Source organism: Alternaria infectoria (genome assembly GCF_024043175.1).
Source record: "Alternaria infectoria strain BMP 0036 chromosome Unknown scaffold_44, whole genome shotgun sequence".
Lineage (NCBI taxonomy): Eukaryota > Fungi > Ascomycota > Dothideomycetes > Pleosporales > Pleosporaceae > Alternaria > Alternaria infectoria.
In genome coordinates, this window is record NW_026250733.1 from 37,229 (window position 1) to 57,590 (window position 20,362).

At 53.2% G+C, this 20,362-nt stretch overlaps 5 protein-coding genes and 1 non-coding gene across 6 annotated transcripts; 4 read left to right on the plus strand and 2 right to left on the minus strand.

Annotated features, from left to right (window-relative positions):
- Window positions 1-534: 534 nt before the first annotated feature.
- On the plus strand, window positions 535-2,957 carry J4E92_010833 (uncharacterized protein; the record flags this gene model as incomplete). The annotated part of the gene is made up of 3 exons (XM_051502168.1): window positions 535-654; window positions 849-1,070; window positions 1,119-2,957. 3 exons carry the CDS (start codon window positions 535-537, stop codon window positions 2,955-2,957), a joined length of 2,181 nt encoding a protein of 726 aa, XP_051347608.1.
- A 560-nt stretch (window positions 2,958-3,517) lies between these two features.
- J4E92_010834 (uncharacterized protein) lies at window positions 3,518-6,121 on the plus strand (the record flags this gene model as incomplete). The annotated part of the gene is made up of 4 exons (XM_051502169.1): window positions 3,518-3,536; window positions 3,627-3,742; window positions 3,792-5,249; window positions 5,297-6,121. 4 exons carry the CDS (start codon window positions 3,518-3,520, stop codon window positions 6,119-6,121), a joined length of 2,418 nt encoding a protein of 805 aa, XP_051347609.1.
- Window positions 6,122-9,523: 3,402 nt separating this feature from the next.
- Window positions 9,524-11,407, minus strand: J4E92_010835 (uncharacterized protein; the record flags this gene model as incomplete). Its single annotated transcript, XM_051502170.1, has 1 exon — window positions 9,524-11,407. The coding sequence occupies one exon, from the start codon at window positions 11,405-11,407 to the stop codon at window positions 9,524-9,526; it is 1,884 nt and encodes a 627-aa protein (XP_051347610.1).
- Window positions 11,408-12,044: 637 nt separating this feature from the next.
- J4E92_010836 lies at window positions 12,045-12,128 on the plus strand. Its single transcript has one exon. It is a non-coding gene; the product is annotated as a tRNA-Thr (tRNA).
- Window positions 12,129-13,921: 1,793 nt separating this feature from the next.
- On the plus strand, window positions 13,922-15,966 carry J4E92_010837 (uncharacterized protein; the record flags this gene model as incomplete). Its single annotated transcript, XM_051502171.1, has 2 exons — window positions 13,922-15,325; window positions 15,376-15,966. 2 exons carry the CDS (start codon window positions 13,922-13,924, stop codon window positions 15,964-15,966), a joined length of 1,995 nt encoding a protein of 664 aa, XP_051347611.1.
- A 2,860-nt stretch (window positions 15,967-18,826) lies between these two features.
- Window positions 18,827-20,126, minus strand: J4E92_010838 (uncharacterized protein; the record flags this gene model as incomplete). Its single annotated transcript, XM_051502172.1, has 2 exons — window positions 18,827-19,990; window positions 20,121-20,126. 2 exons carry the CDS (start codon window positions 20,124-20,126, stop codon window positions 18,827-18,829), a joined length of 1,170 nt encoding a protein of 389 aa, XP_051347612.1.
- Between the last annotated feature and the right edge of the window lie 236 nt (window positions 20,127-20,362).

Below are 20,362 nucleotides of genomic sequence, written 5' to 3' on the forward strand. Positions count from 1 at the left end.
ATCGTTTTCTGTTTTGTGGACCTATCGTCAAGCTTTCTTCGACTTTTCTTGTATGCTGCATTGTGGGCGTTTGGTGTTTCACCGGGAAAAGGCCGTGGGAGGGGTCTTGGGATCGAAGGGTTTCTTTCGGCATCCATAGCGTATGTTATTCATAATCCATCAACTTCCTACTTCCAATATGCATCCAAACCCCGATGCGTGCAATCCCGCCAGTCGTTACACAGCTGACTGTTTGTGTGCGAGTTCATTCGGGGTGACATGTAGGCGAGACCTCCCAACGGTGATGTCATGCATGATTGCAGGCCCTGGCTGGGTTGAAAAGAAGTGGATGCGATGGGCAGAGGAAATTATTCCCACCGTTGGCCGGGAATGTCAAGCTTCCTAGACGCGTGACTAGCCGGGGTCACAGGCGATCGGCATCCTTGCCCAGGAGTGGGGCTCCAGCGAGCGGAAAGGCCGACCGAAGTCGACACTCCACCAGCGCGACTATCCGGCCCAGACAGACCTCTGACGACTTTCCCCCGAGCTTCGACCATGGACGAGCTCAAGGACACGCACAACTCCAACGCGCCAAATGGGTTTATGCAAGACACGCCGCCAAGAGCCGACGTCGATGAGATCCTGAGACGGAAGCGGAAGGCGCGAGAGTACAAGGTACGCCGTTGAGATGATGCGCTATCGATGCAGCGATAGAAAAGAGGAGGCTTTTGGGGTCGAGGGGCATTAGTATGGGCAGGTGTGAAGAGAGGCCTCTCTGCATTGCCGAATTGGGCTACAGGACCCGGCGCATCCAGCACGGCAGGAGCTACTGCCCCACGAACATGCGCTGACGCTCTACTCCCCTACAGGCCTGCTATCCGTGTCGACAGCGCAAGGTCAAATGCGACCAGAACGTGCCCTGCAAGACATGCGTCGTCCGCGAACATCCCGAGCTATGTACCTACCACCCGCCCAGCGAGTCGCACCCGCCCGCGAAACGAATCAACCTCGGACTTGGTCAGAACAACGGCCATGACTTCTCCAACGGCCTGGTGCACATACATGGCGGCACAGTCACGCTGCCTCGAGAGGTGCGCACATATGCGATAGGAGGATTGGCTGTAAACTAACCGTAGCAGGACTGGGAACGCATCTGCGGGAAGCTGCAACAAGCTGAGAAATCGCTCAGTGATTTGAAGCATGCCGTCGGTAGCGTTGCGGAGATACCACCACCCATGAACGGCTTCTCTCCTGCTGATGGATCTGGAAATACGCCTTTGGCCGCAGCGGCCCCCATGGACGGCGAGCAGAGCCACGTCAGAACCCAAGGAATACACACGCGCAACGACATCACCGGCCAAACGATACACATCGGACCCAGCTCAGTGCCAGCACTCGTCATGGCGTTAGGGAGGGGGGATACACAATGGGCGCCGGGCGTGCAAGATCTCTTGGGCAAGAAGAGCATGCTGCCGATATTTGGCCTGGACAACGAGAGCGCTACATACCCTTTCGTCGATCTTTGGGGGCTACCACACGGATCAATAGCGCGCGCCCACGAGCTTGCCAACGCATTACCGAGCGACTCTGAATGCCTGAGTTTCTTCCGCAGCTATCGCGAAACCGCGCACGCCGTATACCCCGCCGTTGCCGACATCGAGGCTATCGAATCCGATCTTCTGCTCTTCCTGATCAACCGCGCCAGCTCACAGGGTACCAACGGCATCACAGACCAGCAAATATATGGAAAAGACTTTCACTGGATAGGCATGGTCTTTGCTATACTAGCTTCTGGATGTCAATGCTCAAGCCTGTCACGAAAAGAGAGGGAGTTGACATCGCAGGTCTACGTCTGTTGCAGCTTTGAATGCCTCCGGTTCACCAATTTCTTATCGCACGCGACCATCGAGAACATACAAACACTTCTCATCCTTGGAAATGTCATATCAAATAACATGAACGCCGGAGTTGCCTGGAGTCTGATGGGATTGACAGTCCGCCTCTCGCAGACTCTAGGACTGCACCGACAGTGTCCTCCGTCAACGCCAGTGCAGCAAAGGGTCATTCGGAGCAAGACATGGTGGGCGCTTCTTTGGCAGGACTCGCTGCTCTCTGTCTCATACGACCGAGCCTCGTCGACCACCACTATTGACCATACTGTACCCATGAGCCAACACACAGCGCCGGGGACGAGAACATACGTCGAGAGTATGTATCGACTGTGCAAAGTGGGCCTGGACATAGTGCGTGAGCGTCAACGGCCACAAAACTCACATGATGCCCTGATACGAATAACGGAACACCGCAATGAACTCCAGGAAATCATGATAGATGCCGCAGACTACCTCAAAGACTCGAGAAGATGTCGGTCCATGCGCGATCAGCTCGAACACTGGGCACTATACCTGCACATATCTTACGTCACATCTGAGCTCTGTCGACCAGCCATCAGCCCCGCCACTGCCAATCTCGATCTTTCCAAGACACTGCGCAAGACGTGCATCGACAGTCTCACCAACACGGTCGAAGCATTCCTCGGTCTGCAAAACATGACACCGTTTGCTACCCGTTCCTGGTCTGCTGTGCATCGCTCCTTGAGCTCTGCCCTACTGCTTGGTATCCTCGGCGAACACAACCGCAACGAACGGGCGCGTAGTCTATTGCAGAATGTAATCCAAGTCCTGACAGATGTCACAAAAGATGTCGATCCTGCCGAGCTCGCCACGCCCATCACTCGATCCGTCTCAGCTCTCGAGCGGCTGCTGAGAATCACCACGACGCACAACCGCAAGCCGAGTGAAGCAGGCTCACAAGCGTCTCCCACGATGCACGTCTTCACCGCACAGGATATCAACAATGCGCTCAATGGAGATGCTGAGAACATGTTCTCGCAGTCGCCACTGCTTGGCTTAGATCTTGACTCCTCACCGTATGCGCTTATGGAGAGCATCGTGTGGGGTGCGCAGAAATCGCCATGAGATTATCAGGAGTGTAGGGAGTAGTCGAAAAGTAAAACAAAAGTAATGATACCCAGATGTGAGAGCGACCTAGCGCTGTCGAATGAAAAAGTCGAAACAACAATCAGGCTGCCATCATCATTCAAAGACCAAGCAGTTTGACTGCTTTTCAACCTGGTGCCTAATTGCGCGGATGGAAAAAACTTCATGCCGTCAGAAGGGAAGAGGCGATTTCAGTAAGCCATGGGCATGTGAGAACAAGTTTCGTATCGCGAGTAATAGTTTGGCCTGTAGTCTAGCGGCCACTGATTAGTAGTTTCGATCGAATGACATGAATGCAACGCCCTGAGAGGTTCTCTTGGTACCCACCTTGTCCGCGTCGAGTGAAAGCTTGCTGTCAGCCCTACCCATGACGTCGCTAAGCGAGGCGGCTGCGAGTGTTTGCCTAGACCCTGCATCATGACCAGAACCCGTGCAAACGACCCTAGCCGTCACCTAGATGGACTTGAGCGAGCGCCTTTCCTCTGAGCTTAAATGAAGGCTTAGCTCTTGCGTCGCCCCGCCACTCAGCAGTCGCCGCCATGTTCATGCTCCGAAACCGTACGTCGAGCTTTGTTTGCCATGTTTCTCTTTCCCGAGCCGCTGCCCCTCCCCCTCCGTTGCTGCGACGACACTAATCCGTACCACCAGTCAGTAAATTTGTCTTTGGCGACAGCTCCAAGGAAACCATCGTCGAAATCGCCCAGGGCCAGCTTTACCTCGTCCGACCCCGCTCTGTCAAGGGATACTCGGAGCTTATATTCAAGGTACGCAAGCCCGTGATTCTGGACTGCATGTGCATTAACAGCCTAGTAGGACGCTGCAGCTACCATCCGCCGCACCGGGCAGGAGTTCCAGTACCAGCTCGTTATCCAGCGCGCATACGAGGAAGGCGAGGAGGACTTGCTAGCCGAAGAGAACGAGGACGCGGCACTTGACGCGCTTGCCGGCGACAAGGACGAAAAGACGTTCCTGCTCGACGAAGACCTCCAGTTCCGCGACGACGTCCGCTCCACCGGCGAAAAGATCTTTGCGTGGCGCGATCTCAGCGGCGACGTCGACGACCTCTGGGAGTTTGTGTGCGACCCGTCAGTCAAACCCGAGACCGCCTCTTTGTTTGAGCGCGTGGCTCTGCAGTGCCAGTACGAGAGGAAGTTCCGGAGAAGCCACGAACACGCGACCGAGGACGACCTCGCTGCCCTAGCCTACTACGAGGAGCCCATCCCTGACGCGAGCCCCATCGCCAGCCCGACCCTTTCCAACGCCCGCGCCCTACCCGTCGAACCTCCCACTACCGAAGAGCTGTTCCCCAATACAACCAAGGAAAAGATGGCCAAGAAGGTTGCAGGCAAGGGCACTGTCCCGGAGCAGGAGGATGCTACGGCCGCGCCGCCCTCTGCCGCCCAGCCCCAGGCTCTCGAGACCCTGGTCGAAGGAGACGCGGAGCTTCATCTCTTCGACTTCCCCTCTGGCACCTTCATGAAGCAAGACGACAAAGTCAGTGTCACAGTTACCGAGATTGGCGACTGGAACTACTGGCTGCACATTGCTGGCGAAGAGCGCGAGTGGCTGGGACAGCCCATCGTCGAAGACATCAATCCAGTCTTCAACTACGAATACAAGTCTTTTATCTTCAACCACTACCTTGACGACGGCTCGGCGTACTCATGGCTATTGAAGTTCAAGGACCAGGACGAGCTCGAGAACATTCAGCAAGGTGTCATGCAAGCCCTCTGGGAGCACTTGAACAAGGTCAAATGGGGCAAGGCAAAGGACACCGATCGAGAGTACGTCTTAGAGGCCTTCCAGGACTTGACTATGGAGGATGCGCCAGACGAGGAGCCAGAAGAGGAAGAAGAGGAGGACGAGGAAGAATACGAGAGCACCAACGAGCAGCGGAGCGAGCACTACGACTCTGATGAGTCCGAGGATGACGTCGAGACTGGTCCCACCGACGGAGACCAAAACTCGCAGCTAGCGGTTGGCTACAAACACGACAGGTCGTTCGTTGTGCGTGGAAACAAGATCGGTGTCTTCAAGCATACCCCGGAAAACCAGCTGCAGTTCTCCACAACTATTTCCAACATCAAGACACCGGGAGGCAAGGCTTTCAACCCGAACAAGGTTATGCTGCACCAGCAGGATCGCGATATGATTCTTCAGAACTTGGAGAACCCAAACAATCTCTACCGAATGGACCTTGAGACTGGTACCGTTGTAGATGAGTGGAAGGTGCACGACGACATTCCCGTCAAGGTCTTTGCGCCAGAGAACGTACGTACATATCTGCTGATATCTGAATGCAAGCTGACATGTTACAGAAATTTGCCCAGATGAGCGGCGAGCAGACCTTCCTGGGTCTCTCCGACAACGCGCTCTACCGCGTCGATCCTCGTTTGGCCGGCAACAAGCTAGTCGACGACCAGCTCAAGCAGTACGCTACCAAGAACGCGTTCTCCGCCGCTGCGACTACCGAAAAGGGACACATTGCTGTTGCGTCCGAGAAAGGAGACATCCGTCTCTTTGACAGACTCGGCATCAACGCCAAAACTCTCATTCCCGCGCTCGGTGACCCAATCATCGGCATGGACGTCTCAGCCGACGGTCGCTGGGTCCTCGCCACCACGCGAACCTACCTCCTCCTCATCGACGCCCTCCAAAAGGGCGGCAAAAACGACGGCAAACTCGGTTTCGAAAAGTCCTTCGCCAAAGACGACAAGCCCCAACCCCGCCGTCTCGCCCTCACACCCGCCCACGTCGCCCAATTCCAACACGAGACAAAAGCACCCATCTCCTTCACCACCGCCCGCTTCAACACGGGTCTCGACGACAAGGAAACCACCATCATCAGTGCCACCGGCCCTTTTATCGTTACTTGGAGTATGAAGAAGGTGCTGGCTAATCGCAAGGATCCTTACAATATCAAGCGCTACTCCGAGGAAGTCAAGGCCGATAACTTCAAGTTTGGCTCTGACAAGAACCTTATCGTCGCGCTGCCGAATGAGGTCGACATGGTGGCTAAGCGTGCGTTGCAGCGGCCGACACGCGAGAGTATCGCTATGCCGAGTCGGGTTGGGGCGGGCAGGAAGAGCGGAGTACGCGGAAGCTATCTCGGTAGAAACGAGATTGTGAATAGCCCGTACTAGGGTTGTGAATCGGCTCACGCTTTGGCGCTTTTCAAGGGAGGTATGGGTGTGTGGTCTGGTGGTGGTGGTTGCGGTCATCATCTTGCGCGGTGTCGGCGTTGTGTTAATCTTTCTTTCTTCTTCTTCTTCTTCTTCTTCGACGAGCTACGGATGCTGTGACGATGGGATGCGAGTAGCTGGTTTCCTATATGATTCCCCTTTTTTAGATCGAGACTGGAAATGGCACACGTTCAATCATGACTTGCATTGTTGTTTATACGGTTGACATTGTTATCTCGTTGCATTGGCAGTAGATATGGATCCGGTTGCCTACGACTTCTAGGTTCAACATGGGTTATTTGTCGTATCGAAAGCATCGTACGGAGGCTACGCACTTTGCTCTGCGTTGCATGATTATCTTGTAATGGTTTTCATGTCGCAGGTTATAACGTTGTTCTGTACGAAGTTTAAACTAACTACGATGGCGGAAGCAGTTGTATTGTTATTTGCGACAGAAGGAGATGCGGTGTTAGTAGCAATTAATAGAGAACTTATCCATTTATTAATGCGACTACCTTTGCTACCTTATCTTTATCTGCCTTCTTGATGTTGTATTTCCTAAGAGACTTAACTATGTTGTTGTCAGCGACAAGGTTATCTATTAAAACGGCTTCCTTCGCACAGTTTGGAAAAAACTAAGGATAGATGACGTCCTGGCATGGGATATGGCTTTATTAGCTGAAAAGCTGCTGAAGTGCTGTCGAATTCGCAAGGAGCATCCGTAGAGTCACGCATTTGCCATCACGCCGACCAGGGTACATGGTTATGAGTAAGGCGGTACATTTATGGAAAGAGTTTCTGGCCTTGGATGCCCGGCATTACGCAATTAAAATATCTACTACCCAAGAATCAGATCGACAAGCTCCTTCTCTCTTTCTCGCTCCCAAACGTCAGCATGCACTACCCCGCAAGCCCGCCGGTACGCAACGCCGTCTTCCCATTCAATCCACAGCACAAATATGCAGTCGAAAGCCCGGCGTTCTTCCCTTTCACCCGCCTCGGAACTTCGTTTTAGCTCGACTTCCCAATCTAGTTCTGGTGAACGCAGAGCCCAGGACGTTCCTTTACTCATTGCTACAAGCTCTAATGGGTTGGGGGATGAAGAGTTTCTGCCCGTCTCTCTTAACAGAGATTCTTGTTCTGAGCTGTTGAGGTAAATAAAGCCAACGTATTGATCTTGCGACGATTTTAGCCACATGTGGGGTAAGTCCACCAAGCGGTATTCCACGTTGTGCACGAGTTGACCACATAAAAATGCTCGGTTTGTTTGGGCGAAGAGATACGCGGTTTGTGGGACGGATATACTGGTACTTGTAGAGCAGGGCTCCGGTACAGGGAATGGATATGAGTACTTTTTCCGTGGACAACGAGTATGGCTAAAAACCAGCCCTCGTTTTGCGTCGGATTGCTGATCCCATCCTTGAGGTAAAGTGGATAAACGGCCTTGTAATGCCATTGAGCGATATTCATGCCACGATGAATTGATCGGTCTCCGCTCAGGAGAGGCAGGGTGGGCAAGAGTGCACCACTTGGTGACGGGTTCCGTAAAGCGTTTCTGCCAGTAGCCCTTTTCGTAGATTTCATCATCAGGAAAGCGTATCCTGCCGGTCCAGCCGATCCAGGACCAACTCGGTAAGTGCAAAGATGTTCCAGTAGAGCATCTTGAGCGTGGAATTTTGCGACGTACCAAATTGCCGTTAGGTATCCAATACAATGCAAGATCGAACCAAAATTCGGGAAGTCCGTAGAGAAGACCAGGCTGGTAGAACTGCTCGAGCAGGCTCTGCGTGCCAGCAAACGCAGACAGTGCGTCTTCTGGGAAAGTCAGGTGACGGGAATTATAGGCACTGACTAGATTGCCGAGTGCATAGAGCGTTGGCATCTCAGTTGCAAGCAGTCGATGAATTGTAAGAGTTCGGGAGTTTTCGTTCGGTGGTAGCTGTTTCATCCGATCTTCGCGCATCTGACCATGGTCACAACTCCACTGAACAGCATCGTCTACGAAGACTAGTTTCCGCATTGAGAAGGCATACTCTTGAAATGTCCATGCTCTGGTGTGATATGTGTTCGGGACTTGAGATTGCCAATACCCTCTCGAAGGATGGGGTATTGCCGCCCACTCGGACTCGGAAAGCTGCGTAGGCACCTGAGAATGATTCCGTGAGGCTGTCAGGCCTTTGAGTCCGCGTAGCCCATAGTTCGCGTCAAATCCGTCTGCAGCGACGATGGTGAAGTCGGCAGAGTGATAGATGCGGTGCATTCTAGACACTTCACCGGCAAGCTCGACGTGATCGTCTTGTATCTAATGTCATGTCAAATGCTGTTCGCTTCGAACCAAGCAGTAAATGTAGGTGCTCACCACACACAGAGCATCCACCCAGAGGTACCTATAGCCAAGCAACTTAACAACGGCGAAAGCATCGTTAATTGTTTGTGGAATGTGACGAGCTAGATCCCAGTCTGAAAGGGAAGACGGCTTGAAGAGTCTTTCGCGAATCGCAGTCGTGTTTCGAATCGTCCTAGTCTGGCCCCATTGGTAACTCAATGCAATGTATCCTGCTCCCATACTCTCACCCTCAACAATACACATTTCAAATGTATCGACAAGGTATTTGGGCCTTACAGTCCCTAGGTGACTAAGCCAAGATGACCGCCTGCATCGAACTCCGTGAGTTACGGTGCATGCTTTTATCCACTGCTTCAGTAAGCCCACGTCGACCCATTGAGGATCTACCACTCGCATTGATCCTGGATGATCAGGTACCGTGAGATCGCAGAGTAACCCAAGGTCTTCCCCTTGCGAACTTGACAACAAGAAAGAAAACCAGCCACGTCCGTAGCTCGTATCGATCCTCAGGAGAGACGTTTCACGAGCTGGAATATCGGTAAGAAGCCTGTGCAACCAATCTTTGAATAGTGCCACGTGGGAACATTGGCTTTGAAGGAGATCTTTTGCTGTGCCCAAGGTAAGTTCCTTGCGGGTGTCGGTCTCGTAGGCGAACAGGAGTATCGTGCTACAGATTTGACAGTCGGGTCGTCCGTCAGATGATCGGCACGCTCCACGTTCGGGATTGGCTTTCTCGACTTCTGCGACAGGGACCATTCTGGTTCTAATCTTTACGTTTGTACACAGGTAACCGCGGTTTCTTGGTGTATGGGGCCGATGGCCGAATTGCGAGAAAGTGGTGTGAGTGCGTGCAGATCGAGAGAATGAGGCACAGCAGCGGCCGTGAGGCGAGGCATTCAAGGCGGGGTACTGTATGCAGGTTTATGCACGTGCATGAGAGGTGTTCTTCATACTTGTCATCATGTATAACGAAGTTGATTCGCTGGAAGCAGTAGGGATGACGAAACACAAACATTCTATAACGAGAAGTTGGTCATTCCGGATGGCGTATCCCACAGCGCATCCCAGGAGAAATCGAAAGCGTTTGGATCCAATATGTCCGACAACAAGAATGTCGCATCGTCAAAATTAGGCATCACCGGTACGTCGATCCCATTGCCGTTAGGCGCAACGCTGGTTAGCTCCGTCTCCGATGGCTGTGGCGCTTCTCGTGCGTTCAGCGATGCGATCTTCGACACAGGATCAGCGCAACGCTCCAAGCAATAGTTCGCAAGATCCCAATCGTAGTTATCTCGCGCATGCTGAATATGCGCGATAACACGTTCCAGGCGCGCGACGCATGTATTCCGTATTTCAGGATCCTGGGTCTCGACAGTGCAGCGAAGCGACACGGTGATTGCATGTACCAGAAGGTGAGTCGCATAGGGCAGCCAAAAGTCCAGGAACTGAGTTTCGCCCATGGTCAATATGAAGTCGAGAACTGCCGATGATGCGATGCGCAGCTGATCCATCCGACTTCGCCCTATACTACCATCTCCATCAAGGACAGCTGCGCGGAAGATGAGACGCGCGAGTACAAGCCTTATCGAGAGAAACGAGAGCCATAGCATAGGTGTGCCAGGACGATTCGGGAGAGGGAGCCATTCCGGTAGCTGTGATTCCAGATCGTCTAGCTCGTGCTTGAAGCGATCGATCTCTCGGGCGAGTTGGATTCGATCTGGACTGATCTGGTAAACGAAGGGTAAGATTTCGGCCAACAACTCCGTCAAAGAGCATAAATGTATGAAGCAGGTGGTAGTCTGTTTCTGCTGCGAGGTTGCCTTGGTGCCAATGAGTGAGCTGACAGTTGGTCGCGGCACGTCATAATAGCCTTTCGACACATATGGTGGGGCGCCATATGCGACACTAGACCACTGGTCGGTGATGAGGACACACCACCAGAGTCGCATTCGCACCGACTTTTCATTCTCTGTGATGTTCCACTTTGATGGGTCTCTGTGCAGTCCAAATGTCTGAGCTAGAGATACTGTTCGACCGCATAAAGTGATGTTGCCGATAATAGAGACCGAAGGACGTCCAACCTGATCCAGCACTGCAGCTTGAATAGTAGACATTCCAGGGCTGAGAAAGTCCTCCAGAGTCGCTGAGATAGCCTTGTTCCAAACGTAGTATGAGTTTGGTTTGGGGTGCATCTTCAGGGTATCTGATTTGGCCCAGTGCGGCGATGCAAGTGCGAAGATGACACACATCAAATTGTTTGGTACTCTGCCGTATTGCCCTGTCCGCAGCATCTCACACATCTCCTCATCTAGGATGGGGAAATGGTAGTGGATGTGGTTGAAATACAGCTCGACCACTTCTCGCTTAAAAGGTCCCATGATTTGCTCCACGATCTCCAGCTGTTCTCTCCCACAGCCGCTGTTGGGCGGTAGACCAGTCCGAAACCTTGGGACTGTGAGGTACACCACTGGATCTTTCGCATCGTGGAGGAGTGTCTGATAGTTGGAAGATTCCACCTCACCCTCTGCTTTTCGATGCTGTGAGATATGTCGATTGAAGATGTCTATATCTTCAGCGAAATGCGGCGCAAGCATGATGGATGCGGAAGGATTGTTGTTGGTTTTATGCAAGATGGGTGCTGAGCGAGGCCGAGAAGGACCTTCCTCAGGCTCGCTGTGCCGTCGCCGCTTGGAGGGCCGTCGGTCTGGGCCCTCTTCTGTAGGAGAGCTGGTCGTTGAACTTTCGACATACTGGCACTTGAGACGTCTTTCTCGGCATGACAGACATGGCTCTCCGGGAATGTCGATGTGACATCGGATTTTGCGCGAACGACATCGCGTACAGGCCGGTACTTTGTGTGAGCGGTATGGCCTGTTCTGAATGGGAGCAGCGCTGGCCATCAAAAGAAGATTTGATCGACCAAATGTGCGCGGACCCTGAGTGAAAGCTTGAGTAGCTGTTCGAGGAAGGCGCGGTGCAGCAGGTTTTGGGTCCACGACAACACAAGCTGAAGTCGCGATTGCGATGGAGGTTCTTCAATGGTCCCGAAATGGCGTTATCGACGTCGATTGCATGATGCGGGATTCTGAAAAGACAGAATGCGAAGAAGCTATGGAATCGGTGACTGCACGCCGATAGCGCATCGTTTAGCGCGCCCCACTTATCTGTGCCCAAGCTCCGGTTCTCTGGAGGCTCTGTCCCCACCAGCTGCAGGCTTCACATGCCAAACGCCTCACCAGAATGTCTTCCTATGTTTGCGCCACATACTTGGACCTGACTATTCATGTTCTGTATCTCGCACAACTCCTTTCCACGACGGTGGTATTCCTCTGGGGCTATTTCGGCAGCCGTCGCGCTAGTTCGACCGCCGCATCAAAACCCCGTATCCACGAGCCCACCTATGTGGAGAACACGACTAATTACTCCAACAATTGCACTCTCCTACTTTACAAGACATCGAGCTGTCATCTAGGACGTTTAATCAGACTATATATACGACATCTTTGTCTTAGTCATCATCAATCAACACCAACATCCGCCTGCTTAGCTCAGTGGTAGAGCGCGTCACTAGTAATGACGAGGTCGCCAGTAAGTACACCCATTCGAACCGCACCGAGGACAGGGCGCTGACGTGCCGTGAAGGTTCAATTCTGGTAGCAGGCACATCCATCGCCGCCGTCGTCGACGTCGACGTCCTGGTGTCCTTTTTTTTTTGGCTCGGGTCGACGTGGTTGTGAAAGTAACTTGAACTTGTGGGCGTGGGCAATCCTGCCAAAGTTCATCCTGGTAGCAGGCATTTGTTTTTGTCAACGAGGTGCTGACAGTGCGCCAGAGACGAACGTGCAGTTCATGCTCGCAGCAGAGCGTTTTTCTATTTTGTCTTTCCAGGGGTAACATCGGGTACCAACCCCGTCACATATGCTTTTTGGGGGCCACCACTGGAGGGCTGCTTCTCATTGCCACGACTATGGAAGAGAGATCGAGACTTTGGCCTGATCGTTATAGTACATGACATTATTCGGCAACGGTGCGCAGAAATCACTCCGCTTGAAGGCGGCAATTCAATGGATTATTCTGCACGATCATACCATGCGTCTAGCTGGAAACCACAGCTATACGATGCGCGAAAAGATATATCCAAAGAACATTTCACGATAACCGTGGAATTGACGATAAACACAGAGACGGGCTTGCCGTGTCCTCAGCAACCGATATTGCGCAACACGGATCTTGTCTTACTTGTTGTTAATGCTACAGCGGACAATTTCCACTGCGAATTACTTTTGCCACCACACTCCTTCGCCCTGAGGCTCCAGAGACGCTTCGACACGATGCGAAGAGCACGCGACCTGAAATCATCGTCGCAAACATACAACCGCCTAGCGCAGGCATGCTGTCATCGACCGGGCTCTGCCGTGTTGTTATGCAGCTTTGATGAGCAGCGAAATTGCGACTCGACGGGTACCGGCCGAGGAAAGCAACCTCCATGCACGAGGCACCCAGGCTTGCATCTGCCATCTGCAGGTAATTACCGGATGTGCAGGATATTCCTTGGGTCGCTATATCGCTGCTCCTTCGATCTGCTTACGCTGACTGGGCGCGTCGATGAGCTATATTGGATGGAGCGGTCGTACGCCGCGAAAGCACACGCGAACAATGCGCATCGGCCACCACACAATAACTATGATGACATCTAGCTCCCCAAGCCCATGTCGCCATATCAAACGCGCCGATAGTCACCCTCGATAAGGGGGAGTGCACCGCCATCTGCGAACCAACGCGAGGCTGAGGCAGAAAATAGCTCGAGCGCCTAACGCCCCCAGGAAATTAGATGGGAGGCCCAATCACCATTCACGGGTACCTGGACCTAACCTCAGGCTAACGCGCATCACGGCAAGATGTACGGCTGCACGGATCAGCTCTCACGGTTCGGCCTTGCCAGGCACGCGGGCGTTTCGAGCTTGGTTGGCGCTCTGCCGTTTGTTTCCTGGTCTCTGCCGCGTCCTGCGCCGACGCTCCTTCACCTCCACGCCGCCTCTCTAATTCCTCTCACGACATCACGTACTCCTGCGGCCAGGTTGTCGTCTTGTCCTTCTTTCATCAAGCGCTACCTGTCGCATTTCACTCTTTACCACATAACCATAGTTACACTCTTTTCTGTCTAGTGCCTAGTTCACCCAATACACGACATCCACCCCCGTGCGCCCATCGAGCACCACATTCCTCACAACGAGCCGAGTAGATTCGAGAAACCCTAGACTGCGCGTAATACCTTACCACGCACTATACGGAACCTCGAACGCACGAGCTGGTTACTGTAGAGTTGACGGCGGAGTTCTACCGAGAGCCATAAACACCATAAACATAATCTACCAATCCCCGAAACGACCTTTTGATACGCCACGATGCACGCCATGGCGCACCAACATGCCGGAGCGCATCTTGTGCGACGGCAACGCGACGACGGCCCCGTCGAAATTGTCACGGCGGTCGTCGCCGTGACTGTAGGAGAGGATGGACAACCAGAGCCGACTAAGAATCCAGGAATCGCTCTGCCCGCGCCTGCTACACGTGCTCGCGAGACAACTACAGAGGAAGAGGACGAGCCGGAGGAGACTGCCAAGCCCGAAAAGCCAACCACAACCGCCAGGAAGCCGTCATCTACCCAGGACGACGATGATCTAATCGTGGAGGAGACCTCAACTGCGAAGAGCCCGCTCAAGCCTGCCTCCACCCTTATGGTAGCGACCAAGTCCCCAACGCCCAGCCCCGCCTCGTCCATCGCAGGTCTCGCATCTGCCACAGCCGCGACTATTTCAGCTACAGCATCCTCTTCTTCAGCCGCCGCAGCAGACTCTGAGGAAGGCATGTCCACCGGTGCGAAGGCAGGTCTTGCCCTGGGTATACTCTTGGTCTTGTGTGCCATTCTCACTGGTATCTTGCTCCTGTACCGCCGCAAGAAGAAGCAGATGGCCGCCGCAGCTGCTCAGAACGAGAAGACTGAGATGTACAACGCACCCGCACCACCGCCTCCTCAAATCATCGCTGGCGCTGCTCCGGCAGGCAGCATCCGTTCTGCCCGTACTGCATCAACGGCCCCCCGCCTCAGCCTGCGCCCAGTCACCCAGTTCGACCCAGCATTCAACGAGCAGCGAAAGAGTGGAGGAAACTTGCTCAACGTCGCTGCTGCCGCCGGTGGTGCTGCTGCTCAATCCCAGAACCGTAACCTCTCGCCTTCAGCATCCGCTGAACGTCCTACCAGCGCCTGGGAGCGACGTGGTGCCGCCAACGCTCCCGCTGCCGACCCATTCAAGGATCCTGAAGCGCAATCTGGTCCTCCCTCAGCGAACCCCTTCGGCAACAACGCCGCGGTCGATACTCAGCAAGCCTCCATTCCCGACTCGCCTCCTAATGCTTCTCCCATGGCCTCCGCTATGCACTCTTCAAAGCCTAGCTCTGACTTCGCTAACCCAGCTCCGGCTATCGCCACCGCTGATTCTAATGCTGTTGCAATGTCTACGATCCCCCCTCCTACCTCTGAGCTTCCTCTCCCGCCAACTGTCGCCGCCAACAACGGAAGTGTTCCCCCGAGCCCGGCTTGGACTGAAGACATCCCTGCGTCCCCTGGCCCAGCTCCTGCTGGTCCTCTTCCTGTTGCCGGCGCTATGGCTGGTGGTCGTCCCCAGAGCCCTGCCATGGGTCCTGGTCCTAACAACGTCCACCGTGTTCAACTTGACTTCAAGCCTTCCATGCAAGATGAACTCGATCTCCACGCTGGTCAGCTGGTTCGTATGCTCCACGAGTACGATGATGGATGGGTAAGTTCGACTATTCTGTTTACCTTAACAACACGACTAACTCCTCTCAGGCTCTCTGCATTCGTATGGACCGCTCGCAGCAAGGTGTCGTCCCCCGCACATGTCTCTCCAAGCACCCTGTCAAGCCTCGTAACGGCCCTCCTCGCAACGGTCCCCCACCACCAGGTAACATGCGTGGCCCACCCATCCGCCCAGCCATGGGTCCGGGCGGTCCTCAGCAGCGTCCTCAATCGCCCGGCATGAACTCACCCAACATGCCCCAAGGCAGCCCCGGTCCCCGTCAAATGTCCCCTCGCCAGATGTCGCCCCAGCAAATGCCCTCCCCGCAAATGCAACAAGGCCCACGCATGCGATCCAACAGCAACGCTCCCCAGCAAGGACCTCCCCGCGGCCGCTCCAACAGCAACGCGCCCTACGCCGGCCCACCCCGCTCCATGTCCCCCGGTCCCTACGGCGGCGGACCCCAGATGGCACCCCCACCCCAAATGGGCGGGCGTCCACGATCCAACTCCGCGAGCCAGGCCGGTAACCCACGACGAGGTCCAGCACCCGGTCCCAGTCCCATGAACCCCAATGCCATTACCCCCAACGGACCCGTTCCTATTCCCGCCCGGAAGCCGGTTCCTGGTATGGCTATGTAAACAAGAAGACGTTTGATTCTAGACTGGTGCTTTTATGAGGAACGTTTGAGCGGTTTCTTGATCTTTGATATATTTTTTCGCTATTTCCTTTTGTGAAATCTTTCCAACTAGCGGTACGCGGTTCCTTGTGAATTCGTCGTTTACCCTGTTCCCTTCGCTTGGCTTCGATTCTTTGTAGTGGCTCCTTTCCACTGCACATCTGCACACCATAAAAGATATGCTGGATGTGCAGTTGGAGGCCAGTCACTACTAGACCTCTTTGCTTTTCGATGCTTATACCCCCTGTAGCCTCGCACCAACCGTCCCCAATCTCACTTATCGAGGCTGGTCACCGGAGCAGGCGAGGCGAGATACTTTAGTCGATAATGTCTTGAGGATATTTTTTATATATATGGAAGTTGAATGTTACCTGTCCGCTGGGAAGGTTTCGGATGGGCTGGTTTTGAGCCATGGCATATACCTTCTTTCCATTTGCTCTCTTGAGCGCCTGGTGCAATATGAGTTTACTCTACTGCTTGCAAGTGCCGGGTCGCTGAGGGTAGGGAGAGGTATGGGATTCTTTGAGAATGAATATCTGGATAGGGAATGAAATGAGTATATAAAACGCTTCGTCGCCTTCGTAATATCGGTGTCTCCCGAGTTCCGATTCTTTGTCGGTCTGACAGCTGTCGGCAGTCTGCTTATGTTGCCAGCCTTGCCCCAACACCGTTTCCAGTACCTTGATCTATCGCACTTCCTTGCTTTACAGCACCATAAAGAAAGTATTCCTAACTTCCTCAAGATATGTCGATGTTTTCTCTTCAAGTCAATTTAGGTAACAAAAGTTTTGTAAGCCTCGTTACTCCAAGGTAGGGTAGGGAATCTCAAATTTCTACGGGTCTTTTTTACTATTTGATAACATATGTACGTTGCTTCCGCTTTCTAAGATCGGCGTACTGACGGTTTGCAGCTATCAAGAATACCGTAGTCCACATTTCCACTGAAACAGCTGACGGGGACAAGTAATGCATTACTAGTATTACAAGGCTGAAATCTAAGTATGTACGCAAACACATGGACAAGCATGACATACCTTACAAGTGCATGTGTGATCCAGGCGGAACGCAAGCACTTGTGAGATCGCGGCGGCTCGTATGCAGAGGTGGCGGCTGTCTCAGGCCGGTAGGTAAGCCCACATACAGAGGGATGTAGATCCTTCGACCTGCTAGCCACTCACATTGCGTGTGCCAAAGTGCTTCAGCGAATCAGGGCGACGATTCGGGGCTAACTTCCTTTCTCAAATTTTCCAATGTTCAGACACCACCACGCAGCGAATCAGGGCTACGACCCAACGACCTCAACCGCTAAGTCCCTTTCTCAAGCGTACAGATTCGTAACTCTTGCTTAGACGCATGCAAAACTTATAACAATCTGACTTCACGCTGTACATTCTGAATTTACGCACGAAGCTAAACTTTCTCAGTATATCGACTACGTTTATTTCGTCTCATACCTATTGAGAACCATCCCGCTGTAGGGTATCGAGTTTCTTACGCGTCCCCCCGCAATCCTCCACCCGGATCCCACCGCTCCGTTTCACAACATCAGCGAGTCTTGCCTCCACATCTCGTACGAAGTCATGACTTTGAATGGTAGGCTCCTTTGTGATAAATTGTTCTTGTTTTTTGGCACACGTGGCGAACGGAATGCCTTGCCACATCTAGTATCATTCAAAGTTGGCGTTTGGAAACATACTAACGTCTCTCAGTCACACATCTCACTACTCCTGCCGAGACAGGCCATCCATGGTCCAAGGAAGCTATATTTGCCCTAGTCACCTTGTTCGTCATGGTGTTGCTGTCTGGTATGGGGCTAGTTTTCAGAGAACGCATGAGGACATCGAGCCTCTGGATGCGGTATAGATTGCGGAGGATGGACGCAGACGGTATGCAGAATATCAGCACCCGAATTTCTCACCCAGGCCAACGTTGCGTAGACGAAGAGCTCGCAACGATCCGTGTCAGATCCACATCTTCCGGCTGGGTTGGAATCGCAGACGTTCGGCGGTATCAGCAGGCTACATATACATCGATCCTTCGAACGAGGCGCGGGCCAAGGCTGTTGAGAGCGTCAAGCCGATCAAACAACAGGCGTGGATAATGATGGAGAACATCAGAGCTGGCGAAGAGCAAAAGCTTAGCAGTAGCAGACTGTAGGGTACATTGTCTGGGCTCGAGCTTTTACATTCCGCCGCAGTTACTTGGGGGGCGATGGAGCGTGGGACGGTGATGATCGGGTATTCTTCTTTTGTGACATTTCGAAACGTTAGTTGTGGTTTCCGTGAATTACGAATGAATCTGTTACTGTGAGTCGCATATTCTACCTTCGCGTATTCGAGACCCTCAGCTTGCTGCTGTGTAGCGCGTGATGCAAGCAAGGCTGAAGATTTTGTTGTGCCGCTTCTCGAGCCTTGCTAGCCGGCATGTCAGTCAAGCTCGATTCTCAGCAATTGAGGCCATTGAGATGTGCGGTAAGGTTTGGGTGAGATATGCAGTATGCGAGCGAAGATTTAGTGACCTGGTGCGATCGCGTTGAGGACGGACAGCTTGCAGGTGGAGGAAGGTGGGGAGAAGGGTGGGGCCATCTTAGCACGCTGGGGACCGTGCGTTCTTGCTAACCCGATGGCGCAGTACTGGTCTTTGCCAACCGCATCACCTCATATGAGTAGCAAGATGAACAGTTAGACTCTCAGTTGAACTAGTACAACAGCGAACGCTAGCGGAACAATTGATGCATGGCAGACTCCTAGGAGGTAGATGTTCAAGCTTGCTAATTCCAGCTACATGCGCTCTACGACAACAAACGACTGCACTTTACGATCCTACTCGACAAGACCCTGCTTCGACTTCTTGGCCTGCTTTTTCTTCTTCTTCTTTCCTTGGATTGCAAGAGCTTCCAACTCTTCTAGCTCGGCCTCTGCTCGGCTAGGCGTAGCTTCCACTTGCGCAGCATCATCGGTCTTCATCTCTCCATTGACGGGAATCACGGACGGCTTCTCGACCTGCATCACCGAGTCTGAGCGCACGTGAACAGGAGCTTTGGTCGTCTCTGAGACGGTATCACTATTATTGACTTGTTCCGGCTTCCTGTTGCCCATCTGCTGGTACGTCTTGGAGGACTTGAAGTCCAGCTCATCCGTGAAGGGCTCGAGCGTTGCTGGCTTTTCTACTGGCTGGGCTTCTTCGAGCTTCGGGGCGACTTCTTCAGTGGGCTTCGAAACTATGGCGTCGTTTACAACTGGAGTCTCGGTAACATCCTCCTTTGGAACAGGCGCGGACACTGGTGTAGCTATAGTCCCTTCTTTCTCCTCGACTTTGGGTGGCGCAGTTGTAGAAACAGCGTCTTCACCACCGACCGACTCGTTGAGCTCCGGCACAAGCTCGGCCGTTGGAGTAGTAGCTTCTTCGTTATTGACCACCGGTGTCGCCGGCGCCCGGGCATAGTTGCTCATCACAGTCTTCCAAACGAGCTGCAGAAGCCTGCTATTACCCTCCACTGTCGTAATGAAGTCCGGCTTTCGGAACGGCTCTGGATCGTCCGCCATCGCATTGTTGAGCGACTGTTCAACATAGCTGGGATACCACAGATCATCTTCCGGTAGCAAAGGAAACGCATGGTCTCTCGCTACGGTAAGGATATCGAAGATGCTCATCTCTTCGTCGAGGGACTTCAGCTTGTTTTGAGCTAGCTCAGCAAGACCCGGTAGCTTGTAGCGAGCGGCGGCGCAGTATACACCTGCGCCCAGCTTGTAGACTTCGGGTATGACTTTGTCGGACGACGCCAGTGTATTCAGACTCTGGTATTTGCCGGTATACAAGTAGTGTACCAGAGTGTGCGCTGTGTTTAGATCCAGCTCCGGGAGAAGTACGGATTGCTTGACGAAGGCCAATGGATAGGACTTTGCGGCAAGGACCTCGCTACGGCTCAAGACGCTGTCGTGAACGAGGAAGCGAGTTGCTTCTGGTCCAACTTCCAAAGAGACCATCTGTGTGGTTGCATAGGGTCTGCAAGACACTATCAGCGCCATACTGAAACTCGGTGGTGAAATGTAACTTACGAGACCTCTTCAGGACTGACAGCTAAGTCTCCCGTGCCATACGCGTATCCACCCAAACCGTCATTGTCATGCGACACGTCCAAAGTAGAGTTATCGCTAACAGACATGTTGTACTAACACAAAGATACTCCTGCTGATACCCGTCAGATTTCAGACGAACCGCTTCCCTTTAACCCATCACGACAACTTCCCCCAAAATGAGGCTCAAAACACATGCGCTGTCACATATTACAAGACGCGGGGTCTGTATGCACTCATGAGTTGTCAGTTCGACAGCATTCTCAGCCTTGTGGCATCGGT